General features: G+C 41.2%; 1 protein-coding gene across 5 annotated transcripts in view; it reads right to left on the bottom strand.

Annotated features, from left to right (window-relative positions):
- The window catches only part of rfx1a (regulatory factor X, 1a (influences HLA class II expression)), a 220,522-nt gene that overhangs the window by 132,677 nt on the left and 66,355 nt on the right, over positions 1–21,490 (bottom strand). For all 5 annotated transcript variants that reach the window (XM_072248521.1, XM_072248522.1, XM_072248524.1 and 2 more), the window contains exon 3: positions 13,067–13,398. In XM_072248521.1, the coding sequence (XP_072104622.1) occupies positions 13,067–13,398 (332 nt within the window). The remainder of the gene's footprint in view (positions 1–13,066; positions 13,399–21,490) is intronic.

Genomic DNA, 21,490 nt, shown 5'->3' with positions numbered 1-21,490 from the left:
AAGCTCAGTTATTGAATACATTCAAAGCAGCTCAATAGATTTCTGGAAATTATAAAAATCAAGGAATATGGGAAAAGGCCAGGAAAATGGTATTAAGGTAGAAAACCAGTAAATTGTTGAATAACATAACAGGTTTGAATGGTCAAATGGCCTGTTCTTGCTCTATGCTATTAAGTTATAAGAGGTTTATGGTCTATAGGTGGAGGAAATGAGTGACCTTTACTATCATAAGAACAAGATTAGGCATTTTAACCTGTTCTGCCTCTTAACATGGGAAGATATACATTAATTCTGAACAGAAACACGAGAACTGGCACTGAATAAACAAAACAGTGGCTGCTGGTGTTCCAATTCTGAAATATTATAATCTTGTGTTCATTTTGCAACATAACACATTCTCAGTATAGATTAGGAGCAGTAATAGACAACCAATGTCTATGAATCGCAGAGCAGGTTCAAACAGCCTGTTCTTGCTCTGTCTGTCATGTTATTAAGAGGTTTAGGGTCTATAAGTGGAGAAAATGGGTAGCCTAGTATTTCATACAAACAATAATATTTGAGGCTTTTGCCAACACAGGAACAAGATTTGACCATTCTGGCTCAATCAGATAATGGGCAATGCATATTTTATCTTTTTATCTCAGTCATCATAACCAGCATTTTTTAAAAATTTCAGTTTTGAAATCTTCAAATGGTCATGGGTTTTTTGATAAAGTGTTCAGATTTCCATAACTCAGCATAATAGCACAGTGTTATTACAGCTTGGAGCATTGGAGTTCAACCACGGCATCCTCTGCAAGAAGTTAGTACGTCCTCCCTGTGGGTTTCCTCTGGGTGCTCTACATTCCTTCCACGGCCCAAAGACGTGTCTTTGGTCATTGTAAATTGTCCCGCGATCAGACCAGGGTTGCTAGCACAATGGATCGAAAAGTAAAAAAAATAAACTGAGTGATGTTTCCTGATCACATCCCCTGAAAGGTCATACTCAGTTTATGATTATGCCTCTTGGTTTGGACTCTATCACTAAAGAGAATAATTAATCATCTTAAGTACTTCAAGTACAGTAGATCACCTGTTAATCTTCCATACACAAGGCAATAGAAACCTTATACTGCATATGCATAACTTAATCTTTCAGGATCAGATATCCTTCTAATTGATATGTACTGCAAGCCCATTACAGCTTTCATGTCCTGCTGTGGCCTGAATTGAACAGTAGGTAAAAGGACTCCAATTAGAAATTTGTGCCATTAATATACCTTTCAGATATTTGTATTTCACTGCTAGAGACAATTCAGCAAATACTTAGGGCTCTATTTCCAATCCAAGTCATTTGTAAATATAAAGAAAACTTAAACCCCAGGGCAAATCTCCAGTGACAACCTAACAAATTAATAAACATTCACTGTAGCTAATTTCTGCTCTAAAATCCTAACTAGTGCTTACATCATTGCCCCAAATTCTGTTTGTACTAACACGGTCCAAATACCTTTAGTTTTCCACTCTGACACACCACAGGCACAACACCAAACTAAGAGTTCAACAATGAGCCATTTATTTTCTGGAGCTATGGAAAAACTGGTAATGTAGTTTCTTAATTAAACATTTAATCCCTTATTTACCTTCAAAAACTTAATTGCTTTGTGGGATACATGAACACAGACAATTTCAAATCATTGTATTATATGTATTAAAAACTATCCTGACATTAGCAAATGACAACTTGAATTCAGCATTGCAATGACTAAAATAAGTTTCTGATATGTCAAAGTGGTAATGATGAGAAAAATTTCTTAAGGATAGAAAATTCTAGTTGGCAATAAATTTTATTGGAATCGAGGTAATTACCTACAATTATTCAGAACATACTGGACGTATGCAATCCACACTGACATTAGTTTACTATTTGAATGTCATTTATTTCCTTAGCTAACTCCATTTGCAGAATTGCTCTTACTTGTAGGCTTACCTAGCGTACTCTTAAATACAACTATACTGTATGGCTCACGTGTTCATTGTTGTAGCGAGTTCTCACTAGGCAAAAAGTGTGTTCTAAATTGCATATTTTATGTCTTTGTACCCTTACAAATTGAAGCACAATCACACCCATGGTGAATCCTCTGATAAACTTTAAATGCTGACATTAGGTCAGAGCTATCAACCTTCACAGCCAGATGCTGCTCTAACTCCATTTACAAGCTTGCAAATACTGAGCCAAACCTCAAATAACTGAGTACAGGAAGGCAATTAGCCTAGTGGCATGGTGTCATAACAGTACTCTTTCAATGTCAATCAAATGAAGAGCTGGTCTTTGACTTCAGGAGAGGGGTGGTGCATATGCTCTTGCTTACATAAACAGTGTTGAGGTCAAGAGGGTTGAGAAATTCAAGTTCCCAGGGTGACCATTACTAAGCTTATCCTAGTCCAACCATAAACACTGTGGCCAAGGAAGTGCACTAGTGGTTCTAATTCCTCAGGAAGCTAAATAAATTTGGCATGTCCTCATTGACACTCACATTTTTTATAGATTTACCATAGAAAGCATTCTACTTGGATGTTTCATAGCTTGGTATGGGAACTGCTCCGTCCAAGACTGCAACACACTGCAGAGAGTTGCAGACACAGTTCAGCACAAAAACCAGCCTCTCCTCCGTAGACTCTGTCTACACTTGCCACTTGGAACATAATCTAAGACCCACCCATCCTAGACATTCTCACTTCTCCTCTCTCCCATCAGGCAAAAAATATAAAAGTCTGAAAGCACGTACTACCAGGCTTGAGGACAGCTTCTATGCTACTGTTGTATGAGACTATTGAACCGTTCCCTTATACAATAAAATGGACTCTTGACCTCACAATCTATCTCAACATGGCCTTGCACCTTATTGACTGCCTGCACTGCACTTTCTATGAAACACAGTCCTCTGTATACTTTTTTTCTTGTACTACCTCAATGTACTAATGTGATGAAATGACCTGTGTGAATGGCATGCAAAATGATTTTCCTGTACCTTGGTATATGTGACAGTATAAACCATTCTTCTCTTTTTCTAACATTACAAACTGACAGAAGGATTGTGTAAAAGTTGCTGGAAAATGATGAACTTCCTTCATGGTGCAATTCACTTAATCCTTACTTTCATCTTTTAAGTCAAAGGATCCTATAAACTGTGGTACTGATGTACAATTACTAGACACCTCACAGGAAAATCTGGGTTTGTAAAAAATACAATTACAAGATGATAATATTAGACATAGGTACAGCTCTATACATACATGAAGATTAATATTTATAAGGGCATCTTCTTTCATAGAGAATTAGTATATTTTGAAAAAAATTGGTTCCTTATACATTTGGGCAGCACTTCATTTGTCTACCATGGTATTATGACATCATAAACCTCATACTGAACATATTCAATATAGACAGAATTTTAAAAAATATCTTCTATTAAGTCACTTAGTGATACTTTTGAGAATGAATTGAAAGTGACTGAAGAGAGTCACACATACAAATTTAAGAAAGATGGTACAACACTTATAGTAGATATAGCTAGCAATATAGATTTGTCATCCCAGAGTAATGGTGTTTAAAAGAAGGGAGTATAGCTATAAGGTGAGAGGGGAAAGATTTAAAGTGAATCTGAGGGGCAATTTTCCACACTGAGATCGGTGTTTGTATAGAACGAGCTTCCAAGGGAGGTGGTAGAGATAGATATACTTACAATGTTTAAAGGACATTTCGAAAGGTACACAGATAGGAAAAAATTTGAGGGATATAGGCCAAATGCAGGTAAATAGAATTAACATAGAAAGGAAAGGACAATTTGGATCAAAGGGTTGTTTCCGTATTGTGTAACTGTTTGAAGCTGTGTGAATCTATGCCTCTATTATGTAATGTGATGACTGTCAAATTGCATGACATACACTCAAAGCACAAAGCCCCTCACCATTCCACCACAATGTAAAGTTATGTAGTTACTGCAAATTAATGACAGATAATAATCTTGCAAGGGTGGGGTTCAGAAAGTACTTAGTCACTCAAATCAGTGCAGCACCAGTCTTACTGTTGAAACTGCCAGATTTATCCAGCTCTAAAGAGTACACCTGATTTATAAAACCCAATGCAGTCACATGGCAGGACCATTAATGTAATAAACTGACGGCAATTTTCATCATTTATAAAGAATGAAACAAATTCAATACGACCTGAAAGCTCTGATCTAAAGAGGATAACCGAAACCAAATACTAACCTGGATTAAGTTAATGCTAAATGTTTTCTATGCATGGAAAAGAAGCACCTGGGTCACAGAGGTATTAAAATCTGAAGGTTTCTTTATGGATTTCTCATTAACTGAAGACCCAAAGATATGCAGTTTCATAACATCATATCTCCACATATTTTTGATTATCATTACAAGCTCAGTACATGCATTATAAATATAATTTTACAAACACAAAAGAGATTCTGCAGATACTGGAAATCTTGAGTAACAAACAAAAATATAGTTCAGTCTTCATTTGTTACATTAATATAGTCACAAAAAATCACATTTCTTAACAACATTCATGAAATTGAAGATTTGTACTTGATTTACCTTCAATGCACAATAATTCAATATTTGTTTGTAGTCAAACCACTTAAAATTATAATGACCAGCAGGGCTACATTTTTTTTGATGAGGTTGAAGGTCTGATCTGGAGAACAACAATGTCACAGAGAGGAACTAAGAAATAAAGTTAGAGGGTAGGATAAAAATAAACAATAGGCTGGTAGGAACACAAAGAATAGGAACAGAAATAAGAACAGGTACCTTTAGCCTATGATCATTGCACTCAACTCCATATTCCTCATTACCCTTGTAGTCCAAATACCTTAATGTTGAATATACCTGACATATCATTAATAGCTTGCTAGGATAATAAATTCTAAGGATTCATGACATTCAGGAAACATTTTCCTCCTCTTAAGCTTTAAATGATGTTCTCCCTGGTTCAGGAATCCACTGCCTTATCTAGCCCTGACGGAATTTTGCCTGACAAACCTTTTGGAATCTTTCAGGAAATAACAAGCACAATAGACAAAGAAGAATTGGTGGATGTTATGTACTTCGATTTTCAGAAGACCTTTGACAAGGTGCCACACATAAGGCTACTTAACAAGATGAGACCTCATGGAATTACAGGAAAATTACAAGATGGATAGAGTATTGGCTGATTGGCAGGAGGCAAAGATTAGGAATAAAGGGAATCTTTTTGATTGGCAGCCAGTGACTAGTGGTGTTCCACAAGGGCAATGCTGGGATTGCTTCTTTTTGGGTTGTATGTCAGTAATTTGGATGATGGAATTGATGGCTTTCTGGCCAAGTTTGCAGATGATATGTGGGGGGCAGGTAGTGTTGAGGAAGCAGGAAGCTGCAGAAAGATTTGGACAGATTAGGAGATTGGGCAAAGTAGTAGCAAATGGAATACTGTGTTTGAAAGTGTATTTGTATACTTTGGTAGAAGGAATAAAAGCATGGACTATTTTCTAAGTGGAGAGAAAATTCAAACATTCAAGATGCAAAGGGTCTTGGGAATCCTCGTGCAGGATTTTCCCGAAAGGTCATTTGCCGGTTGTGTCGGTGGTGAGGAAGGCAAATGCAATGTTACAATTCATTTCCAGAGGACTAGAATATAAAAGCAAGGATGCAATGCTAAGGTTTTATAAGGCACTAGTGAGGCCTCACATGGAATATTGTGGGCAGTTTTGAGCCCCTTATTTAAGGAAGGATATGTTGACATTGGAGAGGGTTCAGAGCAGATTCATGAGAACGATTCCAGGAATGAAAGGCATATCATATGAGCAGCGATTGATGGCTCTGGGGCTTTACTCACTGGAAATGAGAAGAATTGGGGGGATCTCATTGAAACCTATTTAATGTTGAAAGGCCTTGACAGAGTGGGTGTAGAGAGGATATTTCATTGCCACAGCGGCTGTGGTCATTGGGTGTATATAAGGAGGTTGACAGGTGTTTGATTAGTCAGAGTGTGAAAGGTTACGGGGAGAAGGCAGGAGAATGGGATTGAGAGGGAAATGGATGACAAGGGAAGTCAAAGCTATTGTAAAAGCAAAAGAAAGCGCATACAATAAAGCAAAAATTAGTGGGAAGATAGAGGATTGGGAGGTTTTTGAAAACCTACAAAGAACAACTAAAAAAATTAGAAAGGAAAAGCTGAAATATGAAAGCAAGCTAGCAGATAATTTCAAAGTGGATAGTAGATTTTTTTTTAAGTATGTTAACAATAAAAGAGAAATGCGAGTGGATATAGGACCGCTAGAAAATGAGGCAGGAAAAATAATAACAGGGGACAAGGAGATAAACTAAATGGTCATCTTGCATCAGTCTTCACTGTGGAAGGCATGAGCAGTATTGCCTGATGTTGTAGTGTGTGAAGGAAGAGGAGTGGGTGCAGTTACTGTTACAAGAGAGAAGGTGCTCAGAAAGCTGAAAGGCCTAACGGTACGTAAATCACCTGGACCAGATGAACTGCATCCTAGGCTTCTGAAAGAGGTAGCATTAGAGATTGTGGTGGCATTAGAAATTATCTTTCAAAAATCACAGACTCTGGCATGTTAATGTTAATTAGCGGACTGGAAAATTGCAAATGTCACTCCACCCTTTAAGAAAGGAGGAAGGCAGCAGAAAGGAAATTATAGACCAGTTAGCTTGACCTCAGTGGTTGGGAAAATGCTAGGGTCAATTGTTAAGGATGAGGTGATGAGAGTACTTGGTGACACAGGACAAGACAGCACAAAGTCAGCACGGTTTCCTTCAGGGAAAATCCTGCCTGATGAACCTGTTGGAATTCTTTGAGGAGATTACGAGTAGGATAAAGGGGATGCAGTGCATGTTGTATATTTGGACTTTCAGAAGGCTTTCAACAAGGTGCCACACATGAGGCTGCTTACTAAGTTAACAGCCCATGGTATTACAGGAAAGTTACTAAAATGGTTTGAGCATTTGCTGATTGGTAGGAGGCAGTGAATGGGAATAAAAGGATCCTTTTCTGGTTGGCTGCCAGTGACTAGCGGTGTTCCGCAGGGGTTGGTGTTGGGACTACTTCTTTTTTCTTATGCTGTATATAAATGATTTAGATGATGGAATAGATAGCTTTGTTGCAAGTTTGCAGATGATACAAGATTGGTGGAAGGGCAGGTAATGTTGAGGAAACAGGTAGGATGCAGAAGGACTTAGATAGATTAGGAGAATGGGCAAGAAGGGGCAAATGAAATACAATGTTGGAAAATGCATGGTCATGCACTTTGGTGGTAGAAATAAATGTGCAGACTATTTTCTAAATGGGGAGGAAATCCAAAAATCTGAGATGCAGAGCAACTTGGAGTCCTTGTGCAGAACACCCTGAAGGTTAACTTGCTGGTTGAGGCGGTGGTGAGGAAGGCAAATGCCATGCTAGCATTCATTTCAAGAGGTCTAGAATACAAGAGCAGGGATGTGATGCTGAGGCTTTATAAGGCACTGGTGAAGCCTTACCTTGAGTATTGTGAATTGTTTTGTGCCCTTCATCTTAGAAAAGATGTGCTGGCATTGGAGAGGGTCCAGAGGATGGTTCCAAGCAACGAAAAGCTTATATGAGGAATGTTTGATGGTTCTGAGTCTGAACTTGCTGGAATTCAGAAGGGTGAGGGTGGGGGATCTCATTGAAACCTTTCAAATGTTGAAAGGTCTAGACAGGGTAAATGTGGAAAGGATGTTTCCTCTGGTGGGAAAGTCTAGGGCAAGGGGGCACAGCTTCAGGATAAAGGGGCGCCCTTTCAAAACAGAGATGTGGAGAAATTTCTTTAGTCAAAGAGTGGTGAATTTGTGGAACTTGTTGCCACATGCAGCTGTGGAGGTCAGGTCATTGGTTGTATTTAAGGCAGAGATTAATAGGTTCTTGATTGGACATAGCATCAAAGGTTACCGGGAGAAGGCCGGGAGTTGGGGTTGACGAGGAGAAAAAACAAAGGATCAGCCACGATTGAATGGCGGAGCAGACCTGATGGGCCAGATGGCCTAATTCTGCTCCTATGTCTTATGGATCAAACATGATGAAATGGCGGAGCAGACTCGATAGCCAAATGGACTAATTCTGCACCTATGCCTTATGGTCTTAATTAGATCATTTCACTTTTTTTCAATTCCAGAGTCTGAAGGCCCAATCTGCTTAATCTTTTCTCATGACAATCCCTTCATTTCTGAGCTCCATCTAAGGCAAGTATTGTTTCATATTTGGCTTTATAACATAGGGCATATACCCCTTTATTATAGTGGCAAATCTATGTCCTTTGCCACCACAAGCAGGCACATGGGAACACCAAACCCTGAACTTTCTATTCCAAGTCATGTGCCATTAGGACTTGGAAATAAATCACTTTTCCTTTATCGTTACTTGCTATGTTATAGAATATAAATATTCCACATCTATATACTCATAGCTCTCCAGCATTTTCTCAAGAGTAATACTACTGTTGTATTGCCCTTGAGCAAGTGCACTAAATTGTAGCATCACCCATATACTATTAGTTTTTTTTTAAGATCTGCAAAATATGTATCAATATTTTCCAAACTCTAGAAACTCTAACAAAAATGTCTTCTTCAACAACGTTACAATTTTGGAACAATAGAAGGTTAATCCGCAACAGGCAGCCGTGGAAGCTAAGTCTTTAAGGATATTTAAGACAGAGGCTGATAGATTCTTGATTGGTCAGGGCATGAAGGGATACAGGAGATTGGGGCTGAGAGGAAAATTGGATCAGCCATAATGAAAGGCAGAGCAGACTCAATGGGCCAAATGGCCTAATTCTGCTCCTATATCTTATGGTCTTAATATAACGAGGCCTGCGTAACACCCTTAGTATCTTAAAGAATTTTACAGATTTAAATTAATTCTCAAATACTTCAAAGCCACATTCATCAAAGGGAACGATGACGGTGAGAGTGACGTCTATTGTTATGTGCTTTTCACAATAAACATGGCAGTTGAGATAAATGAGCCCTTCTCATCTGTCATCATGGACCAAATGCTCACCACATTGGTGTTACAAGTGGAATTAGAAATTGACAGTGAAATTGAAGAGTTACGACATTGGATGGAACGCCTTAAGATCCGGGGAATAAGTTGAGGGGCCGAGCAGTATGCCTCTCCCACACCGGGCTCCCGAAGATGGGACGCCGACCCAGAGGGAGAACCTGGGAACCGATGAGGCAAGCATACTCAGGCTTCCCAATCCGGGGTACACAGTGGAGCACATCACCCACCTCCCTCACGGCCTGCGCTGCGGATCCCAAGACGCTACAGCCATAGGAGGATGGGCAACCCTATTGGCACCACCAACGCTGCCAGAGAAAGAAGACCAATGGGGCTCAGCAATTAACATCACAAGGTGCACCCTAAAGCTCCTGAGGTACAATGGTACTGGCCACCTGGGACCTTACCGGGTACAAATCAAACTTACTGCATGCCACAACGGGTAGAGCTCCACCAAGATGGGAAACTTGCCCTGGCACTGGATGGGTAACCCTGCTGGACCTCCTCGACCTAACATCATTTGAGCAGTGTGACTACAGGCCCCTTGTAGTATCGCTGGAGCAGTATTTTGGGCAGAGGCTACTGGAGGAAGCAATGAAAGAAGAACTGGGTAGCAGGCGTTGCCATGTGGGAGAAAGCCTGGGGCCATTCACAGCAAATCTCTGTCACTCAGCATGGCTAAGCCCAGTTCCCTCCTGTGGCTCAGGAAGAGCTTGCCCTCCACAGCTTTGCAAAGGTGCTGACTCCAGAGTGCCTTTGGCAGCATGTTCACCTGGCATCACTATCACCACTGGCTGAGGTGCCGGCAGAAGCAATTTTGGCCCTGCAAAGCGTTCCAGCATCACCCTGCACACTGCTGAGGTGGAGGATAAAACTGATGAGGAGAAGCCAGTGAGACAGGTCTGACCAGTTCAGCACTGGCTCTGCCGTGGGCCACAGAGCAATCTCTGCTACCAGTGTAGCGAGATAGGCCATGTGGCCCAGAACTGTCCTGCCATTGCAGAGGGCAGCGAATGGGAATCGTCAAGCGGGTGGCACCACCCAAGACTTCCAGCAGAATCCCTCTGTTGGCACCTCTCCGGGTGGGTCATTTGGGTGAAGAGAAAGGCTTACACGAGGACTATGTGGTGGAGGGCAACAGATGCCACGCGTTGGTGGACATAGGGTCAATCGTCACCATCATTCACCCGGGTGGACAATGATGGCAGTCCAGCGGGTTATGGTCCCCGGCAACTGTGCAGTGATGCGAGGGAAGAGATGACTGTGTGTCGCAGAGGGGAAAAACACAGTGGAGCATGAGGTATGGTTAGCCAACATCCAGAACATCTGCATCATTGGCCTGGATGTGCTGTCCCACCAGGGACCCATGTGGATGTGTTGGGGGTAACACTCTACCTTGGTGCTGAAGCTGTGGCTCTCCGGCAGGGCAGCTCCAGGAAGAGGACCGACTGGCCGCAGCAACAACCACCTCACAGCGGCCCTCTGCAGTGCAGCACACCTCACACCAGCCAATGCAACACAGTGGAATCAGGGGCCAGCGGTGGTGGTGGGACTTCAGGTGGCAGCCGGTGGCAAGGTAAACCTCCCCATCTTTGACCACCAGCAGCTGTGCAGCGAGCAGGACAGTGACCGCATGCTAGTTCAGATGAGGGGATGGCTGAGCGTGGGATGATGGCCTGAGTGGGCAGAAGTCTCCGCCCTAGAACCAGAGACCAAAGCCCTATGCTTTCAGTGGGACATGCTGGAGGTATGCGATGAGTTGCTGTTCTGGTGGCGGCAGTTTTCCGACAGCGACAGGCATCTCCTGCAGCTGGTGGCCCCCCAGGGGCTCCATGCCACAGTGTTGCGGTTGGTGTACAGGCTGGTGGGGACTATCCCCAAGCTTGGAAGCCACTGGAAGGGACCAGGAGAGGAGCTCAATGGCATCTCCGATGTGGTACACTGGGTACGGTTGCCTAAGTGGTGGAAGGCAGTTGTGCTGCATCGGGACTGGCTGACAGTGTATTGCCACTTGTCCACCACCGACCCAACAAGGCTGAGGGAAGAAAGTTTGAAGTGCCTCTTGCCTCACCAAATAGTGCCTCCCCTGGGGGGGGGGGTGCTACAGACTCTAGGGTTGCTGGGGACGGCTGACCCCTCAGGTGGGGGCTGTGTGGCACTCCAAGGGCGTGGTCAGCAGCTCGCCCCAGCATTCCTATCAGCCAGCGCTGCTTATTGCTCTCATTTTAAAATGTGTTTGTGGAATTATTGTGAGATACTCATTTATTGTTACATTTTAGCTCAGGTTATATAGTTGTTTGCTTGTGTGTTTGTGGGTCACCCTGGCTGTAACTGGGGTGTGTAATAATCACATCTCCTATCTGTATGTGACTGAGTTGGTTTTCACCAAGTGATGGTGCTCTGCCTGTTATTGTGCTCGTCACAATAAAAGTGCCAGTTGAGATAAAAGAGCTCTTCTTGTCTGAATGCTCACCACAATATGGTATTTTCTATTAATAAAATTTCAATCAGCTCAAGAAAGTTTAAGAAATCAAGATATCTTGCAAACATTTGGGGCCATTTAAAGGACTACTTATCTTAAGTTCTTATCTCCATTCCTAAATGACAGTTACGATGATTCAATATGCCAAAGAAACAAGGGTTCAGCAGAATATTAGAGAAACAAACTGAGACAGAAAAATTAGAAAAAGGAAAAATCAATGCAGTGGTCCAAGATTTTCCTGACAATTGGATATTATATCTATTAATACATCAACCCTTCTCTAATTCACTTTTTTCCTAGATGCCACACAGTAGTATAATAAATCCACTGAACCATGTTGATAGAGCATAGGAACTATGGCCCTGATGAGTTAAGAGGGTGTGCAACAAATGTCACCAGCAATCCAGTTAGTAAATCATCACAATTTCTAAAGATGTATAAGAGAATGTCAGAGTGCTACTGCAAGAGTAGCAACCTCTACTAGTGCAATTTCTGATGCTATTAGCTGTGGCACTTGGTTTAGTCAGCATTTCATAAATTGCTAAAAGTTTTATATAAAAGTTGAATCATTAGTTTGATTAACAGCTCTACATGTACTTCACTTAATTAAATACCATATTATGCATAAATCTCCTTAATTTATAAGGCTGAATCTGAAAGCCTCCATAGGACCCGATATAACAACTTTGAAAGAAACTTCTAAAATCTTGAGTAAAAAATAGTCATTTCAATTAATTGTCCAACTGACTGTTAAATGTGGCATGGTTTTCATAATATACAACCAGAAGTTAATTGTTGAATTGCTATTAAAACCACCGTATCAACTTCCATCTATCTTCTGGCATTCATTCTTGATAAAGAATACACCGTTTACTGCTTGGTCAACTTACTTTCTTATAAAGAAATCCAAACCTTAACTTACTCCTTTGTTGGTCAAAATACCAGTATGTCCAATTAAATAAAAAATACTTTTCAATTCTGAATACAAGTTCACAGAAAACACAAAAGGTGTAATATTTTCTCAGTAGAAAAAAAATTATATTCATTAGCTCTTTAATAACAGACCAATGTTGAAAATCTGAACAGATTTTTTTCTTTGTTTGACTGTGTTGGTTAAATATATGACAATGTCAATTTGCTCAGGCATATTGGATCATTTCTCCCAGTGACATCTTTTTGTCATAACGTGATTGTACAATCCTTAAAGGTAGAAACTTGCAAAGTAACAGAAATAATAAATTGTTTCAATACTTTAAAAAACTGTATACTACCACGGTTCCATTGTTCAGATACCTATACTCTTAGAAAACTTAATCCTCAAAAAGAGATGCTAAGCTTCAGATTGAAAGTACACTTTCAACCTTCTGATGATATATTAAAATGCAATCTTTTCAAAAGAGATGTATTATTGCCAGAGGCAGCAATAACAAGGACAGTACAGTGCATTACATGAAGTTTGATCAGCAAGATTGCCCATAGATATTTCTCGCACACATTTCAGTTGTACTCACCTGATACTGTAACCACGATGTACTGCTGTGGTGCTGTCACCGGTGAGAGCTGAGTAGAAGGCGGCTGCTGCTGCTGTTGTTGCGATACCTGTAGCTCACTGACATACTGTTTTTGGGATGGTGTTGCTTGCTGCTGCTGCTGTTGCTGCTGTGATGCTTGTGCACCAGTCTGCAAGTCTGTAACATACTGTTGCTGGTTTGGTTGTTGCTGTTGCTGCTGTGACTGTTGCGGCTGCTGTTGTTGAGCTGGCGGGAGTTCTGTAACATAGGCCTGTGTTGCCATACCAACCTCTGCAGGTGGTAGTGTTAAATGGAACTCTCCACCTTGTCCACTAAGAAAACAAAATAAGAATTTTTATTTAAGAACTTATCAAGACTCATTGACAATAACAAGCAATTTTGCACCATCTTTTATTATGTTTTAAGGGTTATGCCAACCCTTCCAAATTTAAAATTTGATAAATCTATTTTGCATGTATGTGCAACAGCAGCTACAGAATGACCAATCCATGTTGTTATTGTGCAATGCAATTTATAAATGCCAATTCCTTTGAGTAGTAAGAATTTCTAAAATGTTGCATGATATAGATTTGATTGCAGAGTTGGATCTCTATAAACCAATTAAATAAACTCTCCTCTCCTATCAGATTCCTTCTTTTTCAGCCCTTTACCTTTTCCAACTACCACCTCCCAGCTTCCCATTTCATCCCCCCTTCCCCATCCCCCTCACCTATCTACCCATATAATACCCATCTACATCCCCCAACAGGGCAGCTTGCTTCTTGCTTACTGTTGCCCTGGTGTAGCATTTCGATGATGCAAAAGAATGCAACAAAACAACCTTCTTGACATGGCTTCTCTTTCAATTTTTTTCCATTGAAAGAACACAAACTATATTCCCACATTGTTACACCTTTCATGTGAAAGCAAATACCAGGTCCTGCTTTTAATAATCTGAGGTGTCCAATATGAGTTTCAACAAACAATATTGCCATGAGAAAACACTTTGGAAAGGCCCATTAATATTTGGATGAGAGCAGCAATGTACAAGAGATATACATACTCTCTACTCAAAAACGTAGCTTCAATCATGGTTATCTATCTTTGCTCCTGGCTCAAGTAAGCATTGAAAAAGTACAGTTGATCTCTGTAAACATTATACAGAGGTCAACATAAAGGATTTTGATTAATGTGCCCAGAACCTTGATATTCATATTACAATAACATAATCCAGGTTCAGAGATTTGTTCAAAGATTTATGCAGATATTCCAAGTAAGGGTAACACACCCACAGTGTACTAGACATCACATTTTTCTTTTGCTAACAACTGTTTTAATCTTACAGGCAAACTTTGTTTTTCAGTGTTGCTGTCACTTATACTTGAATTTTAATAAATAAGAATTCATGTTACCTTCAATAAGGAATGCTTTGTAATTGGTTAGTCTGAATCTTTTAACTGCTTACATTACAGATTACATTACTCGATTCATCACAGAATAGCATTAATTGAGTGCAAGGCTGATCAGAATCAAACATTCTGACAATTAAAGAAGGTGGTGATTGAATGTACCAAGTAAAAACAATTATCACCCATTATGCTCAGAACTTTCATCACACCACATGTTACATGAGGATTAACTGCTTTACATGTTTGAAGCAAATCACTTTAAGGAATCCCTTTTACTGTTTTGTTAGATATTTTTAGTGCTTTTCCTCTAGGTACAGAAATATATTGTCTGCCAAAAAATTGCTATGTTATATTGTAATCTAAGGCATTATGGAAATTTATGCTACCCCTCTCTTGAACATTTCTTAAGGCATATCAGACAACTTTAATAAAGATAAGAGATTCTGCAAATGCTAGAAATCCACAGCAACACACTCAAAATGTAGGAGGAACTCAGCAGGTCAGGCAGCATCTACAGACATGAATAAACAGTCGACATTTCAGGCCAAGACCCCTCTTCAGGACTGGAAAGAAAGGGAGAAGACACTAGAATAAAAAGGACACTATAACAGAAAGAGAAGGAAGTTTGGTTGAATAACTTTGCTCCATCCACCAAAAGCAGAATTCCCCGGTGGCTAACAATTTTAATTGCTATCCATTCCAATATGTCGGTCCAAAGCCTCCTCTTTTACCACGATGAGGCCACTCTCAAGATAAAGGAGCAATACCTCATATTCTGTCTAAATAGCCTCTCCTAGTGGCATGAATATCTATTTCTTCTTCCAGTAGTTGTTTTCTCCTCCTTCTTCCCTCTCTTCTATTCCCCACACTTTCCAATTACCTCTTCTCCTCACCTACTTATCACTTCCCCCTGGGGCTTCACCTTCTTCCCTTTCTCCCATGGTCCACTCTCCTCTTTTATCAGATTCCTTCTTCTCCAGTCATTTACCATTCCCACCCACCTGGCTCCACCTTATCACTTTTAAGCTAATCCTCCTTCCCCTTCCCCCACTTTTTTTTATTCCACTGTCTTCCACCCTCCTTTCCAGTCCTGAAGAAACGTCTCAGCCTGAAACGTCCACTGTTTCCATCTCTCCCTCTATAGTGTTGTCAAACCTCTCCTGTCTTGTCAGGCTCCTAATACTACTGAGCACATGACAATAACCTGACAAATTCTTGCTCTGTTTACTTGATGTTACCTTATTGCAAGATCATCATCTTAATAGCCATGATTCCTAATCCCCAAGTATGTATCAATGGGCTACGTCTTCCCTGGTATATTCCTACTTGAGAAGGGATCAGAATTAAATGCAGGAGTAAAGGTTACTCAGTGGTGGTTCAATCTTCATCTGCAATTAAAATCCTGACTACCTGTTACTAAAACTGGAAATTGATTTGTTTCATAATCAATGATTCTACCAATACATTGTGCAGTATTTTGAATTTTTCCTTTTTAATTTAAAATATAAATATGTTTTGATTCATTGATAGATATGCAATTCTTTCCTGTTTATGTATTTTCATTGAGCGTTTTCTTGCATTGCAGATAGAAAATCAATGTAATTTTTTGAAATTACTTTGTAGCTGAATCAACATTCTAATTTTTAACTGACCTTTGCCTTTAGTTAACACACATTAGAAATTGGTCATAAATAATCATTTAATTGTAACAAAATATATATTTTTTGTTGGATATCTCACCTTCCCGTTATTAAACCTATGGGAATGAATAATGTGTTGTTTGGCTCATTGGTGGATTCCTGATATTCATTAGCAAGAGATGACAGAGAAAAAGAGCTGGAGGGTTGGTAAATTTCCAAGTCTCTGAAAAATTACTTTGATTAATTCCTTGAAATATCAGCATTTTTCTTAAATGATCAATAGCTCAAACGCATGTATATAGATGATTTCCATATTATTTCTCCCTCACAGGAGGACTACTGACATGCTTATTTAAACAAAATTTACATTTGACTTTCTAATAGCAAAATTCTGAACACAAGTTTTTGATCTGAGGAAAGGACAGTAAGATGGTTAAGGTTTGCATACATTGAATGATAGGTCTTATTATAAAGAAAACACTCCTTCACTAAAATACTTTTCCTTTAAATACAGTAAAATTGATATCAAATAAAATTATTTTTCAAATACATAAGATTATTTAATATTACCCAATGGAAGAGACCTTCCATCGTCTACTACAGCATGATAAGCAATTACAGAAAAAAAAGCTTCCACAGGCCAGTGAAGTTGCTTTTGTCCCTCACCCCAAATAAAATCATTAAGTTTAATTTAATAGGCTTTATTTAAACATTCCATGATTACTTGTTTTAAATTAATATGGGATGGGATATCTGTAGAAAATATATTCTGACTTAAATAAATTTCTGATATAGTTCCACACACTTAACTGTACCAATAACCAGAGGTTCCCTTGCAAATACAGGTTGAGTACCCATTGTCCAAAATTCCAAAATATGAAAACCTCCAAAATCTAAAGTTTTTTTGAGCACGGACCTGAGGTCACAAATGGAAAACTCCACAAAGTGTTGTGATGTTCCCAGGCGATGCACAGGTCGCTGTGCATCACAGACAGTTCGGAGAAGTGACCTTACTATTCTAATGAACAGAAGTTAATGAAAAATAGAAAAACATGGCATAAAATGAAAAATGAAGATCTCGATAGTGTAGTGAAAGAGTGGATTTGTCAGCATAGGAGTAAATATATGCCTCTTAACAGCATGCTGATCATAAAACAAGCAAAGATCTATCTTGAAGAACTTGAAGTTGAAGGCAATTGTTTCACGCACAAAATTATTATTAACTTTGTATAAAACTAACCCTCCTCCCATCGTAGTTGCTATGGAAAAGGTAGCTGTTTGAAATCAATATGAATCCAATATGAAGCCATTGTTGGAACCCGGTAATAGATGGGTTTGGGGTAGTCATTCAACTCTGACCATCTGTAGAGGACCTAACTCCATCAGTCAGACTGTGCTGCTACTGTGCACTGTTCACTCTGTGAGTTTCAAAGCAACTGTACAGAAGCTGTACCCGTAATGTAAATAGATTTCGTGTTTAAACTTGGGTTCCATCCCCAAGTTATCTAATTATATAGATGTAGATATTCTAAAATCTGAAAATATCCGAAATCCGAAATGTGAGTCTAACTTTGTGTTTACTTTAAGCGAGGTATCCACATATCAGGTGATGACATATGCAATTCACGTATTTATAAATATAACCTGTAATTAATTATTTAAATGAACAAGACTACTTAATCATCCAATAAATACACAAGATTATTCAAATATTACTGAACTATTAAATACACAACATTCCTCCCTGCTTAACTATAAATTCCAACTCAATAGAGAATGTATCTCAATTACGTACCCAGTATACTATATAATGCAACTACTATATAGAGACATTTGACAGCATAATAAATTTTAAATTATCACATTCAGGCCCAAAGATTTAATTGCTGTGGGGGATTTTTTACTCTTGTGTGATAACATCTTTCCTGACAAGGGAGATGAGACTTGTGGTTGTGAGACAGTCTCAGGTTCTGGGATCTGCTCCAGTAAGTGTTGATTCTGAAACTGCAGGAAATAGTTCTGTCAGCTCTGGACATTTTCTCTTTCATTTTCTTTTTCTAGTTTGTGCATCTTGATTTTGTTAAGGTACATGAGACATCCCACCCTGCAAAAACTCATTTCAGGGAGGTAGCACCATCAATTTGCGGGAGACTCCCAGAACTTCCGGGAGAGGTGGGATGTCTGCAATAGAGTAGCTCCTTAGCAGCTAGCTAGCTAGTTTAAATAACGTTAGCTATGCTAATGAATGAATGACACCTGTTAATCTCACCTCAACATGTCTTTTACAGTCTTAACCCACCATGGGCAATAGAAAAGTCACTGTTGCAAACAGTGCAGCGAGCAACACTGTCATTATTTTTGACCCCTATTAGGCAGGGGTACACTTTAGTGTAGTCTGGGGTGATTTATATTTTCTTTTTTCTGGAACACTCTGCCATGGGGCGCTCTCGCTCTCTCTCTCTCGCTTGCTTTCACTCTCGCGCGCTCTCACTTGCTTTCTCCCTCGCGCTCTCTCTTGCTTTCTCTCACTCGCTCGCTCTCAATAAAATTGATTTCTGTGATATTGTATATAACTTGCGGGCATCAGGGAGCCACTATTCATTTGCGGGAGACTCCCGGAACTTTTGGGAGAGGTGGGATGTCTGGGTACACTTAATTCACAAGGGTATTCTCTTATTAATCCTTCTATTGCTCCCTTTGTGATCTGATCTCTCCTCTTGGATTCCTTGTCCACATCAACTGACAAATCCTCTGTTTTCATATCTACATGGACTTACTTCTTCTTTGCTTTCCATTCATCCAGCTGGGCTTTGGTCTTTGCATCTACTTTTACAAGCAGATTTTTGCTTTCTAATTGAAGTTTATGCAGAGTAGATTCTGGTTCTTTATACTCACTGCTGGAGTTGATTGTTAGGATCTGGTTTCAGGGTACTTGGAGGCACACAATAAAATAGTCCGAGAGTGTGGTTTCCTTCGGGAAAATTTTGCCTGACAAATCTGTTGGAAGTCTTTGAAGAAATAACAAGCAGGATAGACAAAGGAAAATTGGTGAATGTTGTATACTAGATTTTCAGAAGCCCTTTGACAAAGTGCCAAACATAAGGTTGCTGGACAAATTAAGAGCCCATCGTATTACAAGAAAGTTACTAGCATGGACAGAGCATTGGCTGATTGGCAGGAACAAAGAGAGGGAATAAAAGGAGCCTTTTCTAGTTGCCAGCCAATGATGGGTGGTGTTCCGCAGGGGCCTATGTTAGTACCACTTCCTTTTATGTGATATGTCAATGATTTGGATGATGGAATTGATGGCTTTGTGGCCAGGTTTGTGGACAATATGAAGATAGGTGGATAGGAGAGCGTGCGTGTCGAGAGTGTGTGTGTGTCTGAGTGCGCATCAAGAGAGTGCATGTGCGACCAGAGCATGTGTGTGTGTGTGTGTGTTGTGAGTGCGTGTGTCGAGAGAGAGAGAGAGAGAGAGAGAGAGAGAGAGAGAGAGAGAGAGTGTGTGTGTGTGTGTGTGTGTGTGTGTGTCGAGAGAGAGAGAGAGAGAGAGTGTGTGTGTGTGTGTGGAGAGTATGTGTGTGTGTGTGTTGAGAGTGAGTGTGTCTCGAGAGTGTGTGTGTGTTTCGATAATGTGTGCTGAGAGTGTGTGTGTGTCGAGAGCGAGTGTGTGTGTCGAGCGTGAGTGTGTGGGTCGAGTGTTTGTCAAGTGTGCGTGTTTGTTGAGTGTGTGTTTGACAACTGTGTGTGTATGTGTGTGTGCGTGTGTGTGTGTGGAGGGTGGGTGGTGTGTGTGAGAGTGTGTGTGTGTGTGTTTGTCGAGAGTGTCTGTTTGATGAGGGTGGACTGTGTGTGAGTGCGTGCGCGTGAGACGTGGGTGGGCTGTGTGTGTGTGCATGCGTACGTGTCGAGGGTGGGCGGTGTGTGCGTGTGTGGAGGGTGTGCGGTGTGTGCGTGCGTACGTGTGTGTGTGTGTGCGTGCGTGTTGAGGGTGGGCGGTGTGTGCGTGTGCGTGTGTGGAGGGTGTGCGGTGTGTGTGTGTGTGTGTGTGTGTGTGGAGAGTGTGTGGAGAGTGTGTCGAGTGTGTGCGTGTGCAGGTCAAGAGAGTGCGTGCGCTACGACAGCGTGCGTGTGTGTGTGTCGAGCGAGAGTATGTGTGTTGAGCGTGACTGTGTGTGTCGAGTGTGACTGTGTGTGTCGAGTGTTTGTCAAGTGTGTGTGTTTATCGAGTGTGTTTGACGAGTGTGTGCGTCGAGAGAGTGTGTGTTTGTCGAGAGAGAGTGTGTATGTGTCAAGTGTGTGTTTGTATGTGTCAAGAGTGTGTGTATCTGTGGAGAGAGTGCGCGTGCGCATGGAGAGCGTGTGTTTGTCGAGAGTGTCTGTTTGACGAGGGTGGGCTATGTGTATGCGTACGTGACGAGGGTGGGCTGTGTGTGTGCGTGTGTACGTGTCGAGGGTGGGCGGTGTGTGCGTGCGTGTGTGGAGGGTGTGCGGTCTGTGTGTGTGTGTGTGTGTGGAGAGTGTGTCGAGTGTGTGCGTGTGCAGGTCGAGAGAGTGCGTGCGCTACGAGAGCGTGCGTGTGTGTGCCGAGTGTGTGTGTGTGTCAAGCGAGTGTGTGTGTTGAGCGTAACTGTGTGTGTCGAGTGTTTGGCAAGTGTGTGTGTTTGTCGAGTGTGTTTGACGAGTGTGTGCGTCAAGAGTGTGTGTATGTCGAGAGAGAGTGTGTATGTGTCAAGTGTGTGTGTTTGTCGAGTGTGTTTGACGAGTGTGTGCGTCAAGAGTGTGTGTATGTCGAGAGAGAGTGTGTATGTGTCAAGTGTGTGTGTGTGTGTGTTTGTATGTGTCAAGAGAGAGAGTGAGTGTGTGTGTGTGTGTGTGTGTGTGTATGTGTGTGTGTGTGTGTGTGTGTGTGTGTGTGTGTGGAGTGTTTGCGGTGTGTGTGTGTGTGCGCGCGCGCACGCGCGTGCCACGAGTGTGGGCGGTGTGTGCATGCGAGTGTGGAGGGTCAGCGGTGTGTGTGTGTATGAGTGTGTAGGTCAAATGTGGGTGGCGTGTGTGTGTGCGTGCAGAGATTGGGTGGTGTGTGTGTGGAGGGTGGGTGGTGTGTGTGTGTTGAGGGTGGGTGGTGTATGTGTCTGTGTGTGTTTCTGTATGTGGGTGTGTGTGTGCGCGCGCAGAGATTGGGCGGCATGTGTGTGAAGATTGGGCGGCGTGTGTGTGTGTGTGGGGAGAGTGGGTGGTGTGCGTGCGTGCGTGTGTATGCTTGTCTCGAGGGTGGGTGGTGAGTGTGTATGTGTGTGTGTGGAGGGTGGGTGGTGGGTGTATGTGTGGGGAGAGTGGGCGGTGTGTGTGTGTGTGTGTGTGTGTGTGTGTGG

The sequence above is a fragment of the Mobula birostris genome, chromosome 32, assembly GCF_030028105.1.
Source record: "Mobula birostris isolate sMobBir1 chromosome 32, sMobBir1.hap1, whole genome shotgun sequence".
Classification (NCBI taxonomy): domain Eukaryota; kingdom Metazoa; phylum Chordata; class Chondrichthyes; order Myliobatiformes; family Myliobatidae; genus Mobula; species Mobula birostris.
This window is presented reverse-complemented; position numbering and strand designations above follow the sequence as displayed.